Raw genomic sequence first — 21,234 nt, forward strand, 5'->3', positions numbered from 1 at the left:
TATAATGATGGGAGGAACACTCTGGACCAGTACCATCTATAATGAAGGGTGGAACACCATGGGCCAGTACCATCTATAATGAAGGGAGGAACACCATGGGCCAGTACCATCTATAATGAAGGGAGGAACACCATGGGCCAGTACCATCTATAATGATGGGAGGAACACCCTGGGGCAGTACCATCTATAATGATGGGTGGAACTCACTTGGCCAGTACCATCTAAAATGATGGGAGGAACACACTTGGCCAGTACCATCTATAATGACGGGAGGAACACCATGGGCCAGTACCATCTATAATGATGGGAGGAACACTCTGGACCAGTACCATCTATAATGAAGGGAGGAACTCCCTGGGTCACTACTCATCCATTATTGATGAAAGGGACTCCCTGGGTCACTACCCACCCATAATTGATGGGAGGAACTCCCTGGGTCACTACTCGTCCATAATTGATAGGAGGAACTCCCTGGGTCACTAGCCGTCCATACTTGATGAAAGGGACTCCCTGGGTCACTACCCATCCATAATTGATGGGAGGAACTCACAGGGCCAGTACCATCTATAATGATGGGAGGAACTCCCTGGGCCAGTACCATCTATAATGATGGGAGGAACTCCCTGGGTCACTACCTGTCCATAATTGATTGGAGGAACTCACTGGGCCAGTACCATCTATAATGATGGGAGGAACTCCCTGCGCCAGTACCATCTATAATGATGGGAGGAATTCACTGAGCCAGTACCATCTATAATGATGGGAGGAACTCCCTGGGCCAGTACCATCTATAATGATGGGAGGAATTCCCTTGGCCAGTACCATCTATAATGATGGGAGGAATTCACTGAGCCAGTACCATCTATAATGATGGGAGGAACTGCCTGAGTCACTACCCATCCATAATTGATGAAAGGGACTCCCTGAGTCACTGCCCATCCATAATTGATGGGAGGAACTCACTTGGCCAGTACCATCTATAATGATGGGAGGAACTCCCTGGGTGACTACCCATCCATAATTGATGAGAGGGACTCACTGGGCAAGTACCATTTATAATGATGGGAGGAACTCCCTGAGTCACTACCCATCCATAATTGATGAGAGGGACTCCCTGGGCCAGTACCATCTATAAAGATGGGAGGTACACCCTTGGCCAGTACCATCTATAATGATGGGAGGAACTCCCTGGGCCAGTACCATCTATAATGATGGGAGGAACACCCTGGGCCAGTACCATCTATAGTGATGGGAGGAACTCACTTGTCCAGTACCATCTATAATGATGGGAGGAACACCATGGGCCAGTACCATCTATAATGATGGGAGGAACACTCTGGGTCACTACCCGTCCATAATTAATGAAAGGGACTCCCTGGGTCACTAGCCGTCCATACTTGATGAAAGGGACTCCCTGGGTCACTACCCACCCATAATTGATGAGAGGAACTCCCTGATACACAACCATCCATAATTGATGGGAGGAACTCACTGGGCCAGTACCATCTATAATGATGGGAGGGACTCCCTGGGTCACTACCTGTCCATAATTGATGGGAGGCACCCACTTGGCCAGTACCACCCATAATTGATGGGAGGGTCTACCTGGGTCACTACCCATCCATAATTGATGGGAGGAACTCACTGGGCCAGTACCATCTATAATGATGGGAGGAACACACTGGGCCAGTACCATCTATAATGATGGGAGGAACTCCCTGGGTCACTATCCGTCCTTAATTTGTGAAACGAACTCCCTGGGTCACTACCCATCCAGAATTGATGGAAGGGAATCCCTTGGTCATTACCCGTCCATAATTGATGAGAGGGACTCCCTGAGTCATTACTCATCCATAATTGATGAGAGGAACTCACTGGGCAAGTACCATCTATAATGATGGGAGGGACTCCCTGGGTCACTACCTGTCCATAATTGATGGGAGGCACTCACTGGGCAAGTACCACCTATAATGATGGGAGGAACTCCCTGGGCCAGTACCATCTATAATGATGGGAGGAACTCACTGGGCCAGTACCATCTATAATGATGGGAGGAACTCCCTGGGCCAGTACCATCTATAATGATGGGAGGAACTCACTGGGTCACTATCCATCCATAATTGATGAGAGGGACTCACTGGGCAAGTACCATTTATAATGATGGGAGGAACTCCCTGGGTCACTGCCCATCCATAATTGATGAGAGCGACTCCCTGAGTCATTACTCATCCATAATTGATGAGAGGAACTCACTGGGCAAGTACCATCTATAATGATGGGAGGGACTCCCTGGGTCACTACCTGTCCATAATTGATGGGAGGCACTCACTGGGCAAGTACCACCTATAATGATGGGAGGAACTCACTTGGCCAGTACCATCTATAATGATGGGAGGAACTCCCTGAGTCATTAACCGTTCCTTAATTGATGAGAGGGACTCACTGGGCCAGTACCATCTATAAAGATGGGAGGTACACCCTTGGCCAGTACCATCTATAATGATGGGAGGAACTCCCTGGGCCAGTACCATCTATAATGATGGGAGGAACACCCTGGGCCAGTACCATCTATAGTGATGGGAGGAACTCACTTGGCCAGTACCATCGATAATGATGGGAGGAACACCATGGGCCAGTACCATCTATAATGATGGGAGGAACACTCTGGGTCACTACCCGTCCATAATTAATGAAAGGGACTCCCTGGGTCACTAGCCGTCCATACTTGATGAAAGGGACTCCCTGAGTCACTAGCCGTCCATAATTGATGAAAGGGACTCCCTGGGTCACTACCTGTCCATAATTGATGAAAGGGACTCCCTGGGTCACTACCCGTCCATAATTGATGAAAGGGACTCCCTGGGTCACTACCCACCCATAATTGATGAGAGGAACTCCCTGATACACAACCATCCATAATTGATGGGAGGAACTCACTGGGCCAGTACCATCTATAATGATGGGAGGGACTCCCTGGGTCACTACCTGTCCATAATTGATGGGAGGCACCCACTTGGCCAGTACCACCCATAATTGATGGGAGGGTCTACCTGGGTCACTACCCATCCATAATTGATGGGAGGAACTCACTGGGCCAGTACCATCTATAATGATGGGAGGAACACACTGGGCCAGTACCATCTATAATGATGGGAGGAACTCCCTGGGTCACTATCCGTCCTTAATTTGTGAAACGAACTCCCTGGGTCACTACCCATCCAGAATTGATGGAAGGGAATCCCTTGGTCATTACCCGTCCATAATTGATGAGAGGAACTCACTGGGCCAGTACCATCTATAATGATGGGAGGAACTCCCTGGGTCACTACTCATCCATAATTGATGGGAGGAACTCCCTGGGCCAGTACCATCTATAATGATGGGAGGAACCTCCTGGGTCACTACTCATCCATAATTGATGGGAGGAACTCCCTGGGTCACTACTCGTCCATAATTGATGGGAGGAACTCACTTGGCCAGTACCATCTATAATGATGGGAGGAACCTCCTGGGTCACTACTCATCCATAATTGATGGGAGGAACTCCCTGGGTCACTACTCGTCCATAATTGATGGGAGGAACTCACTTGGCCAGTACCATCTATAATGATGGGAGAAACTCCCTGGGCCTGTACCATCTATAATGAAGGGAGGAACTCCCTGGGCCTGTACCATCTATAATGATGGGAGGAACTCCCTGGGCCTGTACCATCTATAATGATGGGAGGAACTCCCTGGGTCACTACCTGTCCATAATTGATTGGAGGAACTCACTGGGCCAGTACCATCTATAATGATGGGAGGAACTCCCTGGGTCACTACCCATCCATAATTGATGGGAGGATCTCCCTGGGTCACTACCCATCCATAATTGATGAAAGGGACTCCCTGGGTCACTACCCATCCATAATTGATAGAAGGGACTCCCTGAGTCACTGCCCATAATTGATGGGAGGAACTCACTGGGCCAGTACCATCTATAATGATGGGAGGAACACCTTGGGACAGTCCCATCTATAATGATGGGAGGAACTCACTTGGCCAGTACCATCTATAATGATGGGAGGAACTCCCAGCGCCAGTACCATCTATAATGATGGGAGAATCTCCCTGGGTCACTACCTGTCCTTAATTGATTGGAGGAACTCCCTGGGTCACGACCCACCCATAATTGATGAGAGGAACTCCCTGGGTCACTACCTGTCCATAATTGATGGGAGGAACTCCCTGGGTCACTATCCATCCATAATTGATGGGAGGAACTCCCTGGGTCACTACCCACCCATAATTGATGAGAAGAACTCCCTGGGTCACTGCCCATCCATAATTGATGGAAGGGATTCCCTGGGTCATTACCCGCCCATAATTGATGACAGGAACTCACTGGGCCAGTACCATCTATAATGATGGGAGGAACTCCCTGGGCCAGTACCATATATAATGATGGGAGGAACTCCCTGGGACACTACCTGTCCATAATTGATGGGTTGAACTCACTTGGCCAGTACCATCTATAATGATGGGAGGAACTCCCTGGGTCACTACTCATCCATAATTGATGGGAGGAACTTACTGGGCCAGTACCATCTATAATGATGGGAGGAACTCCCTGGGTCACTACCCATCCATAGTTGATTGGAGGAACTCCGTGGGTCACTACCCATCCGTAATTGATTGGAGGGACACCCTGGGTCACTACCCATCCATAATTGATGGGAGGAACTCCCTGGGTCACTACCCGTCCATCATTGATGGGAGGAATTCTCTGGGTCAGTACCCATTAGTAATCGATGGGAGGAATTCCCTGGGTCAGTAACCATGAGCAATCAATGAATGGAGTTCCATGGGTCAGTAACCATCATGATCGAGGGTTGGAACTGCATGTTTCAGTGACAGAATGGGAAGAATGCAGGAATGTGCTTGTTATTGATGGTATAAATTGGACTACTGTTCATAGAATGTGCATGATGTAGAGAACACGTGACAAATGTCTGAATTTGGCAAGAGTCTGCATATCTGTGTGTTTAGCAAAATACTTATCAGCTGAGAGTCATTTGTTGTTGGAACTTACGACACAGTTGGTCATGTCTCCAGTTGTTGACAAGTTGCAATAACCTTGAACACTCCCTTGCGTATTCTGAGAAAGTGTCACAAGCACAGTTTGCATCATATTTCTTGGGGCACTTCGACAGGTCCCGTTGACAGCTTTTGATATAACTTGATTCTGGCACAGTGCATTCTGGTGCCACATTATCCATCAATGAAGTACAGAAAGCTAGCTAAAAAGAGAAATCAACAAAATCATTTATTACTGGTGATTGAAGTTTTTTCCCCAATTTAACTCACACTTATGTCACAGAATGTAAAATTATTCTCCAGGGTCCACATTGGGAACCATGAAATGCTTGGATCACTCTCATAATGAAGTCTTTGCAACATGGGAAAAGTCAATGCCAAAAGACCACTGACCCATTGAGCTCATCTCCAGTTCATTCGCTCTCTCTTTATAACATCTTATTATATTTGCCCCTTTTGTCTCATATTTTGGAGTTTAAAAAAAGATTGTGACAGTAAAGACAGCAGTGTAACTTATGTGTAACAATATCATACATTGATGAAATAATGAATGTTTATCTCATCTGATAACATTTAATATTACACTATGGAGCAATCATAGAAATTTATCTATCATTTACTTTTAGTACCATTCTTTGGAGTAAAATGGACTTAAACTTATCTCCATTTAATATAGTATTTATTTTAGAATAATGCTGGTAGTTTATCCTCTCTTTCCCTTTTAATATTGTATATTATGGTAGAATCTCTCTTCTGTACTACTTAATGAGCAATGATGTGATGAACATTTGGTGTCACATGTTTCTAAAAGATTTTCCCCCTTCTTTATTGATGGTATAGGTTAAAGAGGAAGCAAATTACAGGGGAAGCAACTCAGGCCCCAAGCATTTGTCCATTCTAAACTGGGTCAGGAGAATTCCAATTAGCTTCCTCTCAAAAATATCAGTCCTCCCACCAGGAAAGAGACTCACAGCCAGATTCCTTCCCCTTCCCCAGCCAGGCTGCTCCAGCAATGCCACCAATAGGCAGCAACTTCAGTCTGCTCAATGAATGTCAATCCCTCATGGCGTGAGGCATCCTCTCCGGACAACATCACCACTTGGGGGTTAAATTGGTTAACCTCTAAAAACAGACGTAGGGATTGCGGTACACAATTAGCCTATGCCTGTCATTACGATGCAGGCAGTATATTAAATTCATGCTACCTGTTCTTTCAAGTGATTGCTGAGTGCAGCCAGTGCTATCCCACTTTTCATTGGTTACATGCAAATAAAAGGTGAAATGTTGATGAGCAGGAACACGAGCAACAGAAGGACAAGCAGAAGGAGAAGGAAGTAGAGGAGGAGGAACTGTGACAGGAAGTGCGGGAACATGAAGAGGGCATTGATCTGCATGATGTGTCGTTCATGGTCACAAACCAGATATAGTTGGGAGTGAAATCTATTTTGCTTCAGGAAAATGATAGAGAGTTCACATGAGGTGCAATCAAAGCATTATGCATGCAATCAATGGCACCCTGCACCATGGGGAAGTCAGCAATCCACACAAGTCCTCATGCTAGCTCTGCTTGCTTGTCTCTGGTGAGAGGGAAAGAGATGAAGCTGTTTTTCTATGTATACAAAACCTTGGTGACCTCCCTTATGCAGCAATGTATTGTCAGCTGCAAGAGAATGCTTATATCACCAGCAGCATCCCGGAAGGCGGCACATAAAAGTTAAGACCCATACTCACTTCTACAGCAACAAGGGGTAGTGTCTTTGCCCTGTTTTGAGGTTGCAGTTGTGACTGCAGCAATAGGCAGATTTAAGCCATGACCGCTTTTGTGAAGCAAAGATGTTTCATGCATTGGCTGTCACTGAAGTTGAAATAAGACAATTGCTCCCTAAAGACCCTCAACAAATATGGCCTCCTAAGAGCCCAACCCCCATTTCATCCTCCTCCCTCTTCTGGCAGCTTGTCCTACTTTGTATGGCTTCTCTTCATTCTCCCAGTTCTGCTCAATTCCAAAAGGAAGGCCACCCAGCCACCAGACAAGATTTTCAATCGATGCAAAAGTACTTCAGAACCCATCAGACCACTCCCTGTACACTATTCAAACTTTAGCCAAGTATAGGAAAACTCCAAATTGCACCAGCAAACAGAAGAAATAATCCAGCAACTAACCTGTAAGTAGTTAATGATCCCTTTAAATAGCACTGATGGGGGGAGGGTCCTTCATTCTGTTTAAAGTTGTATGCTGCTGTGCGAGGTTAAGCCAGGGTGTTGATTGGAGTGTGCCTTTGGAAAATGGCAACACTGACGTCCAATGAGCACTGCATTCTGATTCACATCATGATCTGCCTGCCAGGAACATGGGTATGCACCTACGCGATACGCTGCATGTTGACACAAACCAGCTGCACCATGAGGCAGGGTGCCTGCGGTTGTTAGGTTCACTTGCGCAAACCCCTTTACTAGGAAAGCGTCCTGCACCCTGCGGAAATGTGCGTGGGCATCTCGACCCCATTTTCAAGTGTTATATGGCCACATAGCATCCGAAGAAAAGGCACGATACAGCCCAGTTTAGCCTCCATAGTGTTTGAATTCAGGACAGGCTCTGACTCCAGATTTATACTACAACTGTACTGATAATGTGAAGTGCAAATTGATTGGTAGCAATGCTAAACATATAGTATAAATTCACACAAACTCTTGAGGCCTTGTTATCAATTAGTTGCTCTAAGCTGTATCCTTTGAAGGCCAATGATATTCTTCTGATAGGATGGTGACTGCTACTGCACACAGTACTTAATTCTTACACAGCAACAACTATCAGTTGATTTGATTTATATTTTAACACTGTATCCATAGAATTCAGTAACTTGCTTGTGTATTTTTTTTAGTGCAATCATAAGTAAGCTAATGGTTTGATATTTCTACAATACCCATCAAGTCTCTTACCTGAGCAGTATGCTTGTTCCATTTAACACACACTTCCTCTTTTGTCTCTTTGCTACCATACATTTGTCTATATTGAACTGTGCTCATCAATTACAAATGCGTGGTCTTATATGATCCAAATCTTCTAAATCCAGTTGCCTTTGATTTGATCAGTCCCCAATTTTAACGTTATCTATAGCATATTTTGAAATATCTGCTTTGTCAAAAGAAAGCATCATACTTCAAATCCACAGGTGGCTGTACGTTTAGCATTATAACCATGACACGCCTAAATATATTCTTCATCACTTACACTGTCCATATTTATCATGGGCTACCACCTATATTGGGCAAATGACACTAACCATATCAAAGGCGTCAAATTACAAGAGTGGCACTCCTGGGAGAGCGGAGAGGCAGTCAGCAGACCGGGAAGGAATCCAAACCCGAGCAGGAGCTATAAATCAAGAGCGGGGCTCCAGGCTCTTACCTGGGAGAGCAGAGAGGCAGGCTATGGCTAAATCGGCGGCTGGGTTTGAAAAGTGAAAAAAAATTAACAGTGACATCATAGGAAATCCGTAAGCTGATTGGCTGGTGAGTAACAGCTGTTAGTGCCTGCAAATAGCGGAAAAATCAGAGAAAAATGTTCTTTTTCTAACCCTCAAATCGCTACCTTATAAGTGGTAAGAGTAGTACCACTAAGTTTTTAGCTGGTGTAATCTATTAGTAATTGCTATTTAGAAAGTGTGAGGCTGTGCATTTGTGTGTAAGGGACTTCAGTGACAAGGGGAAGGAGGTGTTTTTTGATCTCTTTTCTTTTCTTTTCTGCCTTTTCAGCCTCCAAAGTACAGGGGAAGAAGCTGATTGGCAAGTAACTGGTAAATTATTCTAATTATTACACTATCATTATTAGTTTGTAAAGCTAAGATATGGCAGGGCAGTGGAATGTGCCTCCTGTGTCATGTGGGAAGTCATGGATGTACCATGTGTCCTTGACAAACATATTTGCAGTAAGTGTCACCGACTGCAGAAGCTTGAGCTCCAAGTTTCGGAACTCAAGCGGTGGCTAGTATCACTGTGGTGCAGCCACAAGGCAGAGAACCATGTGGATGGCATGTTTAGGGAGGTGGCCACAGCAGAGGTTAAGAATGTGCAGGCAGAGAGGGAATGGGCGACAACCAGGCAGTCTAAGATAACCAAGCAGGTAGTGCAAGAGTCCCCTGAGTTGATCTCACTTGCTAACCAGTTTTCCATTTTGGATACTGGTGAGGGTAAGTGTTCCTCAGATGAGTGTAGCAAGAACCAAATCCATGGCACCATGGGTGGCTCAGCTGCACAGAAGGGGAGAAGAAGAGTGGAAGAGCAATAGTGATAGGGGATTTGTTAGTTAGAGGAACAGACAGGCATTTCTGCAGCAGTGGACGTGAGTACAAGATGATGTGTTGCCTCCCCGGTGCCAGGGTCAAGGATGTCACAGAGCAGCTGCAGGACATTCGTCTGGGGGAGGGTGAACAGCCAGAGGTCATGGTCCATATTGGTACCGACGACATAGGTAAGAAGAGGGATGCGGTCCTCAAAGCGGAGTTTAAGGCATAAGGAAAGAAATGGAAAAGCAGGACCTCAAAAGCAGCAATCTCAGGAATACTTCCAGTGCTACATGCCAGTGAGCATAGGAATAGGAGGATTAAGTAATTTAACACGTGGCTGGAGAATTGGTACAGGAGGGAGAGCATCAGATTTCTGAGGCATTGGGATCTGTTCTGGGGTAGGTGGGACCTGTACAAGATGAAAGGGTTGCACCTTATCAGGACCGGACTAACATCCTCGCAGGGAGATTTGCTGGTGCTGTTAGAGAGGGTTTAAACTAAGTATTTTTTTTAGAGATACTGCACTGAAACAGGCCCTTCGGCCCACCAAGTCTGTGCCGACCATCAACCACCCATTTATACTAATCCTACACTATTCCCATATTCCGACCAAACATCCCCACCTGTCCCTATATTTCCCTACCACCTACCTATACTAGGGGCAATTTATAATGGCCAATTTACCTATCAACCTGCAAGTCTTTGGCATGTGGGAGGAAACCGGAGCACCCGGAGAAAATCCACGCAGACACAGGGAGAACTTGCAAACTCCACACAGGCAGTACCCAGAATTGAACCCGGGTCACTGGAGCTGTGAGGCTGCGGTGCTAACCACTGCGCCACTGTGCCGTAGTAGGGGTGGTGGTTGGAAACCTAAGAGGGAGCTCAGATTGGAGAGAAACAAAAGTGGCAACAGGAAGTAGAGAAGTAGTAAGCAAAATTGAAAGCCAGGCTAAATAAAGGCAAACATCAAATAGGATCGGAATGAGGAATAATGTTAAGACAAAGTTAAGAGCACAGCATTCGCAATAAGATAGATGATTTGAAGGCACAAATAGATGTAAATGGGTATGAGTTAATTGCCATTACGGAAACATGGTTACAAGATAACCAGAACTAAGAATTCAGGGATATTCATCATTTAGGAGGGATAGGTGGAGGGGAGAAGGAGGTGGGGCAATGCTGTTAATAAAGGACGAGATCAGTACATTAGTGAGCGAAGATATTAGATCGAAAGAGCAAGATATAGAATCTGTTTGGGTGGAGCTAAGGATCAGCAAGGGGCAGAAAACAGTGGTGGGAGTTGTTTACAGGCCACCAAACTGTAGTGATAATGTTGAGCATGGTATAAACCAGGAAATTAAATCTGCATGGAACATGGGCAATACGGTAATAATGGGCAACATCAATTTACATATAGATTGGGCAAACCTAATTAGCACTAATGCAGTGGAGGATCAATTCCTGGAGTGTGTACAAGATGGGTTTCTGGAGCAGTATGTTGAAGAACCAACTAGGGATTGGGCCATTTTAGATTTAATATTATGCAATGAGAAAGGACTAATTAACAGCCTTGCTGTAAAGGAATCATTAGGAAAGAGTGACCACAATATGATAGAATTCTATATTAATTCTGAAAGAAATGTAGTTTATTTTGAAACTAGGGTCATAAATCTGAATAAAGGAAACTATGAGGGCATGAGGGGCAAGTAGGCTATGGTGGATTGGGAAAATACATTAAAAGATTTGACGGTAGACAGGCAATGGATAGTATTTAAAGAAGTATTACATGGCTTACAACAAATATACATTCCTCTTAAACACAGAAACCCAACAGGAAAGATCAATCAACCGTGGCTAACAAAAGAAGTTAAGGATTGCATTAGGTCAAAGGAAGTGGCTTGTAACATTGCAAAAAAAAGTGGTAAGCCTGAGAATTGGGATCAATTTAAAGTTCAACAATGGAGGGCCAAGAAATTGATAAAGAGATGGAAAAGGGATTATGAATCTAAGCTAGCTAGAAATATAAAGGAAGACTGTAAATGATGCTTTAGGTATGTGAAAAGGGAACAATTAGCAAGGTCGAATGCGGGTCCATTGCAGGAGGGGACAGGACAGTTTGTGGTGGAGAATGAGGAAATGGCAGAGAGACTAAACAATTACTTTGTGTCTGTCTTCATGGAGGAAGACACAGAAAATCTCCCAGAAATACTAGGGAACCATGGGACTTTAACTAATGAGGAACTGAGAGTAATTAGTATCAATAAAAAGGTAGTACTGAAAAAATTAATTGGATTGATAGTTGATAAATCCCCTGGACTGGATGAGCTACATCCCAGAGTACTAAAGGAGGTGGCTATAGAAAAAGTAGATGCATTGGTGGTTATCTTTCAAAATTTTATAGATTCTGGAAGGGTTCCTGCAGACTGGAGAATAGCAAATGTAACCCTATTATTTAAGAAGGGGCCAAAAGAGAAAACTGAGAACTACAGACCTGTTAGTTTGACATAAGTAGCAGGGAAAATGTTGGAATCTATTATAAAGGATGAGACAACTGGACACTTGGAGAATAATGATATGATTGGGCAGAGTCAACATGGATTTGCGAAAGGGAAATCATGTTTGACAAACCTGTTGGAATTTTTTGAGGATGTTACTTGTGGCATAGATAAATGAGAACCAGTGGATGTGGTGTATTTGGATTTTCAGAAGGCTTTTTATAAGGTCCCACACAGGAAGTTAGTAAACAAAATTAGAGCACATAGGATTGCGAGTAATATACTGCAATGCATTGAGAATTGGTTAACAGACAGAACACGAAGTGTAGGAATAAATGGGTCATTCTCAGGATGGCAGGCTGTTACTAGTGGGGTACCGCAATGGTCAGTGCTTGGGCCACAGCTGTTTACAATCTATATAAATAACTTGGATATGGAAACCAACTGTAATATATCCAAATTTGCAGATGACACAAAACTAGGAGGGACTGTAAGTTGTGAGGAGAATGCAAAGTGGCTTCAAGGGGATTTGGACAGGCTAAGTTTTTGGGCAAAAACATGGCAGATGGAATATAATGTGAATAAGTGTGAAGTGATCCACTTTGGTAGAATAAAAAGGCAATGTATTTCTTAAATGGTGAGAGGTTGGGAAGTGTTGATGTCCAAAGAGACCTGGGTGTCCTTGTTCATGAGTCACTAAAAGCGAGTATGCATGTGTAGCAAGCAATTAAGAAGGCAAATGGTATGTTGGTCTTCATTGTAAGGGGTTTGAATACGGAAGTAAAGATGTATTGCTTCAATTGTATACAACATTTGTGAGATCACACCTGTCATATTGTCATGGAATGTTTTCTTCTCCTCTGTTTAAAAACAGTGTACCTTTAAGATGCTGTCTAAAAGCAATGTACCTTTAAAACAGAGAGAGAGATTTTATATTTCTGAGAACAGTGTGCCATAGCTGCACCTGTTACATAGGCAACAGCACGACAGAGAGGTCAGATGGTGTACTGTAACAATTTAACTGTATGTAAACCAGCTAAAACCAGTTTTTGAGAGACACCAGCGAAGCGTGCTTGCCTTGAAAGAAGAGAATTTTCTCAGAAGAAATTCTACAGTGAGCCACAGGCTGTGTTAATTGCCTAAGGAGGACAAAATCCCTTTTGAAGAGAACATTTGTATTGCTGGAGATAGCAAAATTCCTTTTTCTTTACTTCCAATCTAAGAGTCTGTGCTTCAAGAACTGACTCTCTCTTGACTGATTGTGTTTTCTGGAATTCACAGGAAAAGCTTTGACTGATATCTACCAATTTAAAAATCCAAACATAGACCTATGATTATATCCGTATTGAAAGAACTGTTTGACACCTGCTGCAGCCGAAGCGCTTTGAATGCCTATCAAGAAAAGACTTTCATCAAATCTGCTTGGAGACTTTCAGTGGCATCTGATTATTTTGTTTTACACTAGGATACCTCACCCATCAGGAACATAACCCACAAAGACTTATAACGGGCGGCACAGTGGCGCAGTGGTTAGCACTGCAGCCTCACAGCTCCAGCGACCCGGGTTCAATTCTGGGTACTGCCTGTGTGGAGTTTGCAAGTTCTCCCTGTGTCTGCGTGGGTTTCCTCCGGGTGCTCTGGTTTCCTCCCACAGCCAAAGACTTGCAGGTTGGTAGGTAAATTGGCCATTATAAATTGCCCCTAGTATAGGTAGGTGGTAGGGAAATATAGGGACAAGTGGGGATGTGGTAGGAATATGGGATTAGTGTAGGATTAGAATAAATGGGTGGTTGATGGTCGGCACAGACTTGGTGGGCCGAAGGGCCTGTTCCAGTGCTGTATCTCTAAACCCAGTTGTTCACTTATCCTTAAGAAACAGCTAATTTTAAAAAAAAAAATTTTAAACTGGTTAACAGTTGATTTTTGAATGTATGTGTGTGAATGGAGGAGTTAGGTTAAAATAAGAAGTTATAAAGTCTTTAGACATCGGGTTTTCTTAATAGTGTTTAAGATTTAGTTTTAATAAATAGTTAATTTTTTGTTGTCTAAAGATACCTAGTTGGTCTGTTTTATTCTGGGGTTTATTAGAGTGTTTAATTTGGCTGTTTTCTAGTTGTGTGGGAAATCTTTAGTAATATGCTGCAACTTGTGGAGTGATGGGACTGAATTGACAGCGCATTGCTCCCGCCTCGGTTGTAACATTATCTAAGGAAGGCCATAGAGGGAGTGCAACGGAGCTTCATCAGACTAATCCCTGGGATGGCGGGATTGTCTTATGAGGAGAGATTGCAGAAACTGGGTCTGTATTCTCTAGAGTTTTGCAGAATGAGAGGTGATCTCGTTGAAACTTACAAAATTCATAAAGGGTGTGACAGGGTGGGTGTGGGTAAAATGTTTACTCTGGCTGGCAATTCTCGAACAAGGGGTTCTAGACTCAGAATAAGGGGTAGGTCATTTAAGACTGAGATGAGGAGGAATTTCTTCAATCAGAGGGTGGTGAATCTGTGGAATTCTCTACCCCAGAGGGCTGTGGAAGCTCTATCATTGAGCATGTTCAAGACAGAAATCGATAGATTTCTGAATACTAGCAACATCAAGGGATATGGGGATAGTGGGAAAAAATGGTGTCGAGGCAAATGATCAGTCATGATCTGTTTGAATGGCGGAACAGGCTCGACGGGCCAAATGGCCTACTCCTGCTCCTATTTCCTATGATCTTATTGACTGCAGTGGCTATTTTGGGCAGTTCACTAAGTACTTATCCTGCACTGATTGATTGAGAAAGTCTGCTGATTTCAGCCAACATTGAGCCTTCAAGCAGTTTCATATATGCCTTTGTCTCTTCAAGACTTGACTATTCCATGGCTCTACGGATCAGCCTCCCATCCGTCACCCTCTGTAAACTTGAGCTCACCCAACATTCTGCCCTATCATAACTGGCACCAAGTCCCACTCACCCATTACACCTGTACCTGCTGACCCCACTGGCTCTCAGTCTCTCTACATTTAACATTTTCATCCTTACATTTAAATACCTACTTACCCTCCTTATCTTTGCAACCTTCTCCAACTCTCCAGGAACTCTGTGTTCCTCCAACACTGTGCATCCCCAGTCAATTCCCCCCACCAATTGGTGGTCATGCCTTCAGTAATCTAGTCTCTAGGCTCTGGAATACCCTCCTTAAACATCACTTCCTCTCCACCTTCCTCTTCTCCTTTAAGACACTGATTAAAATTTAGTTCTTTGATCAAGCTTTTAGTCACCTGACCTTATACTGTCTTTTCCTTAGCTCAATTAATACTTGTTAATGCTTCTGTGCGGTGCCTTGGATGCTTCTCTATGTTAAAGGCTCTACACAAATGCAACTTGTTGCTTTCCCAATGAAAGAACTTATTGTTGTTGTTGTTATGTCTGTCATCAACTTTGATAAATTTAGCAGTCATTAATGCGGTAACAGGCACAAAAGGAATAAATTCATAATTTAATATAATATTAGGCCATTTCTGACCCATACTATTGGATAAATTGCAAATAGAGCAAATGAATATCCATATCACCACTTAGCATCCACTTCATCAGATATTATCAGACTGTGATATGTTGGATCAAAAATTGTTATAGGTCCATTCTATTATAATTCAGATAAACAATTACTGTTTTTCTTTGGTGGTCTAAATAAAGTATAGCCAGGCTAAACTGCAGTCAACCAGTGCAGCTGTACAAATGACTGGGAGCCCAGAGCCAAATTTGAAGTGATCTGAACTGATAGTTAAATACTGTTTTTTGGCCTTATCACATATACAGAAACACCTCAAAGTATATTACATAAAATTAATAACTTTGAAGTACCTACCATTATTTAGCAACTTCAGGAGTCATGTTGCACATAGGAAGGTACAGAAACAGCCATGAGATGAATGGCCAGTAACATGCTTTTAGCAGTGATGGTTGAGGGAGGAATGCTGGCCAAGCAAGGAGAACTCACTGTACTTCGAATAGTGTACTGGAATCTGAAATGTTCACATATACAGGCTGACAGAGGGACTGAGTTTTAACATTTTAGCAACACAGGCATAGGCCATTTAATCCCTCAAGCCTGTTCCGCCATTCAATGAGATCATGGCTGATGTTATGAAGGTCATTCTGTTCTTGTTTAAAATATTTTAAAGGAATTTATGGTGAAACTGAATAAATGTTGGACCAGTTTTTATTTAATAAAGAGCCATCATGGAGATACTGAAGGAATCGGATTGACAACAATGTTACTAGTTGTCGCATGACTCAAGTTAAAGATAGAATAGAAACCCTGGGAACAGGGGCAGAGAAGTGACATGTGCCCTTTGATTGGACAAGGCCAGCAGTAGCAGACAGCACCTGGGACAGGCAGAACATTCACAAGCTTGTTGGTTGTGGGTCAGTGTGTGTTTTACCTTCTGGAGTGAGTGGCTGATAAAGTCAAGTCTGCTGGAGAATTCCCAAAAAAGGAGAGAAAACCACAACCCATCTCACTTTCCAGCAATTCCATAAGAGACCCTGTGAAGTCCACTGTGCCCATTCATCTTGTTTCCTGTCTTTGAAGAAAGCCTGCTAAATTACTTTTCAACACTGCCTGAAAAGAACTGTTCTAAAAGATCTCAGTGACATGTCGATGTGTACTCAGGAGTTAGACTGTGTGCCAGTTTTGGAAGAACATATCTCATCTGCTGCTTTCTTCAAAAATGAACAAGTAATCTGCCCAGGTTTTTTTTGTCTGTTACAGAGCTCTGAATTTATACAAATTTCTTTTATTATTTTGGTTAACCAGTGTACGTATTTGTGTTTGAGTGTGAGGGACTAAGGTAAAAAAAAGGACTTTAACATTTTGTTCGATGTATTTATGTTTTACTTCATTACTAGTTAAGATTTGTTTTATAATAAACTGATAATGTTTTTGTTCATTAAAGAAACTTGGTTAGTGTGTTCTATTCTGTGGAAAATAGAGTATATGATTGACTGTATCGGTAAGTGGGAAAATTTTAAATAATATGTAGCAACCTGTGGAGAAGTGGGACTAGAATAAATAGTGCACTCCTCCCACCTCAGGCATAACACTGATCTGCGACGTAATTCCATATACCCGCCTTTGCCCCATATCCCTTAATACCTTTGGAGCACAAAAAAAATCTATCAATCTCAGATTTAAAATTAACAACTGATCTAGCATCAATTGCCATTTGTGCAAACGAGTTCCAAACTTCTATCAGCCTTTGTGTGTAAATGTATTTCCTAATTACACTCCTGAAAGGTCTGGCTCCTGGTTTTACATGAATGCATGCTAGTCCTAGTCTCCCCAACCTGCGGCAATAGGTTTTCTCTAACTGCCCTTAATATCTTGAAAACATTGAACAAGTCACCCCTTATCCTTTTAAATTCCCGGGAATACAACTCTAGTTTGTGCAATCTCTCCTCGGAATTTAATCCTTGAATTGAGTTATCATTCTAATAAATCTATTCAGCATTCCCTCCAAGGCCAATATATCCTTCCTAAAGTGTGTTGTCCAGAACTGCTCATAGTACTCCAAGAGTGCTTTAACCAGGGGTTTGTGTAGCTGAACCATGACTTCTATCTCTTGTATTCTCGTCCTCTAGATGTAAAGGGCAGCACCTTATTAGCCTATCTAATTATTTTCTGTACCTGATCACGATATTTTAATGATCTATGAACCTGGAACCCACTGTTTCAGGACTTCCACCATTTAGAAAGTACCTTATTCCATCCTTTTCTGGTCCAAAGTGGGAGACCTCACCTTTGCCAATGTTGAAATTCATTTGCTACAGATTTCTCCATTTACTTAATCTATCAATATCTATAGGTAATTTGACATGTCCATCTACACTGCTTGCAATGCCGCCTATTTTTGTGTCATCAACAAATTTGGATATGCAGTTACCTATCCTATTATCTAAGTTGTTAATTAATATGGTGAATAGTTGAGGCCCCAACAAAAATTCTTGCAGAACACCACCACTCACAGCCTGTCAATAACAGTACATGTCCATTATGCCCTAGTTTCGGTCTCATTTCCAAACCAGATCAATAATTTTCCTTCAATTCCATGAGCTTCAACTTTAGCGAACAGTCACTTATGAGGGACTTTATCAAATGATTTCTGGAAGTCCATACAAATAACATCCATAGACATTCCCCAGTCTCTTCAAAAATTCAATCAGATTCAGAATCAGGTATAGCTCCCTTTCATAAATCCACACTGGCTGTCTCTGAGCAGCTAAAATTTTCAAGGTGTTCAGTCATCTTATCCTTTACTATAGATTCTATAGATTCTAGTAATTTCCCAACAACAGATGTAGGCTAACTGGTCTACAAGAAGAAACAGGCAGGTAGAGCAGGAGTTCCCTGAGTGTGTCTCTCTCTGCAACCAATATTCAGTTTTGAATACTGAGGAAAGTGGTGGTTCATCTGGGGAGTGCAGCCAGAGCAAAGTTCATGGCACCACGGATGGCTCAGCTGCATGGGGCGGGATGGGAGTGCACAAAGAAGACTGGAGGAACAATAGTGATAGGAGATTTGATAGGGGAAAAGACGTGAGTCTAGGATGGTGTGTTATCTCCCTGGTACCAGGGCCAAGGATGTCACTGAACAGCTGCAGAGTACCTTGAGGTGGGAGCGTGAGCAGCCAGAGGTCATGGTCCAGATTGGTTCTAACGACATAAGTAGGAATAGGGATGTGGTCCTGCAGTCAGAGTTTGGAGAACTAGGTAAGAAATTAGCAAGCTGGACCTCAAAAGTAGTTATCTCCGGATTACTCTCGGTACGAGGCGCAAGTGAATATAGAAATAGGAGGATAGTGCAGATGAATGCGTGCCTGGAAAGATGGTGCAAGAGGGAGGGCTTTAGATTCCTGGGACACTGGGACCAGTTCTGGAGAAGGTGGGACCTGTACAGGCCGGATGGATTTCACCTGAACAGAGCTGGGACAAATTTCCTTGTGGGGCGATTTGCTAGTGCTATTGGGGAGGTTTGAAACTAACTTGGAGGGGCATGGGAACCAGGAGATAATACAAGATAGGAACACCAAGGTGCACAGATAATTGGGAGAGACAGATGGTGCTGGAGTAGGAAATAGTAAAGTATTAGGTGGGGTCAGAGTAAGAGGGAAAGTAATAAAGTCTAATTTAGGGTTACTGTGTATGCATGTATGTACGTATGTGAATGCGTGGAGTATGACAAATAAGGTTGGGGAGCTGCAGGGGCAAGTAGCCATGTTGAAGTATGATGTTGTGGCGATAACGAAGACCAGGCCCAAAGGAGGGCAGGACTGGGTACTAAATATTCCTGAATAGAAGGGCCTGAATTATATTGGGGTGCCGCACTCTGCTGTGGTGCCCTTTGAACTCGATGGCATGCCCGCATTCAGCGGCCACCGCTGAGCGCGAGGGGCTCATTAGCATCACTGCGATGAGCATTCCCCCCCCCCCCCCCACCCCCACAATATTATGCGGAGAGAGGCGGGACATCTGGAACAGCGAGGAACCATTTGACAGTTGTGTTGCAGGTGCTGCGGCCCTATTTAAAGTGCCCCAATACCTGCTTCTTGACAGCGGTCAAAGAAATACTTACCCCACTGTTGAAGAGTGGGGCTGCTGTCAATCTGGCAGCAAAGCAGAAAGTGCTGGAGAAACTCAGCAGGTCAGGCAGCATCTGTGGAGAGAGAAGCAGAGTTAACTTGACCAAGTTCACAGACCTGAAAGTTAACTCTGCTTCTCTCTCCACCGATGCTGTCTGACCTGCTGAGTTTCCCCAGCACTTTCTGCTTTGCTGCCTCATACTTACCCTGCTGTGTCCCAGTGTCCTGTGAAGTTGCGATCCTCTTCTCCCATTCAAGTGTTAAATTGCTTCTTGTAGGCATGCCACACCTGGGTGAATAATCTTAATTTTGCACATTCCAGGAAGTGAGACTTAAATGTGCCATAAAAGATAAATACACAGCAGAAATAAAATGATAATTGAAGAATATTTACATACTATGGGCTTTTAATCATCTGACAGTGAAAAGCTGCAGACTAATATGCATTTGGAATCTGTATTCATTTCTCTGCTAACTGTTATGTGAAAATACATGTAACTGTAATTAAACAATCTTTGTTAAAAAACAGGAAAATATATTCATATTTTAGCTGCATTGCCAACTAGAAATATTACACCAATAACTATGATCAGCTGCTGCAAAAGCAAAGTGTTCGTGAACGTGTCGATGTGTAATAGTTGAAAAACCATGACAACAGCATAGATTTTCTCACTAGTCCTGCATTGGTTTTCAAACATGTTAAGATAAACCTTGCAGCCAGTAGTTAGAGCTGTTACACAGTGGAGTCACCTTTGCATTTAAATGACCACACCAAAAGTCGAGGATGGCAGAGGGGTACTGTAGGGTGGCCCCTTAGTGCAGCGATGCCTCCCTGTTCACTCTCCTCCAGGCTGTGCGGGCAAGGTGGGAGGTCCTTTTCACCAGCGATGGTAAGAAGTGGCCCTCCCACCTGAACAAGGCAGTCTGGCTGGAGATGGCCGAGGAGGTGACTGGCCGTGGGGCCATCCACTGTCAAAGGGTCCAATGCTGGAAGGGGATGAACGAGCATTCCTCCAGCCAGCTGGGCCCCGCTAGACCTCGTGTGCACAGGGTATGAGCATCAAAGTCATCCACAGCCAAAGGGCAATCAGATCAGCAGCCTTCCTCCAGTCAGGCTGCTAATGCAGAGGTTTCACTAAGAAGGGAACACACTGATACAAATGAGAATGCACAGGTGTCACAGCAATGTAAATACATCTTTCACTAAATGTTCCTCACCAACATGTGTGTCCTTTTCTCTGTGTGAATGATGTGTGCCAGCATGTAGTGACAATGTCACATCCCTTTGCACCGTTGGCCCTTCAGAAGAGCAAACGTATGCAATAACATCGTTGTCATGTCACCATTACTCATGAACGTCTCCACAGATGCAGTGACATGGACATTGGCTCAGTCAGCTGCTGCCTATAATGGTCTACACAGGGATGCTGCACTGTAGACTGGTGCACAGCAGGTGAGTGAGGGTGATGTGTGGCTTGCAGAGCTCATGTCGGTTCCTATGGAGCAGACAGCCTTTGTCTGATAAGCCACAGCCATACATCCCTAGCTCACTGCTAGCCCTGTGTGCAGAGCCTGGGTGTCATCTGCCCTCCCATGCACCTTTCCTGTTGTAGGTCCTCAGCATCCTCATAGTCGGAGGAGGAATCCTATTGAAGTCTCTGCTCATCATGCCAGGCCTGGCCCCTATTGGGTGCGTAGTTGTGCAGAACACAGCGAGCAGCAAAGAAAGGAACCCTTAGCACAGGGCA

At 43.8% G+C, this 21,234-nt stretch overlaps 1 protein-coding gene across 1 annotated transcript in view; it reads right to left on the reverse strand.

The window, feature by feature from the left end:
- The window catches only part of LOC137377250 (mucin-6-like), a 268,629-nt gene that overhangs the window by 212,264 nt on the left and 35,131 nt on the right, over nucleotides 1-21,234 (reverse strand). The window contains exon 4 of the mRNA XM_068046793.1: nucleotides 5,072-5,279. Coding sequence (XP_067902894.1) covers nucleotides 5,072-5,279 — 208 coding nt within the window. The remainder of the gene's footprint in view (nucleotides 1-5,071; nucleotides 5,280-21,234) is intronic.

Source organism: Heterodontus francisci, chromosome 14 (genome assembly GCF_036365525.1).
Source record: "Heterodontus francisci isolate sHetFra1 chromosome 14, sHetFra1.hap1, whole genome shotgun sequence".
NCBI classification, from domain to species: domain Eukaryota; kingdom Metazoa; phylum Chordata; class Chondrichthyes; order Heterodontiformes; family Heterodontidae; genus Heterodontus; species Heterodontus francisci.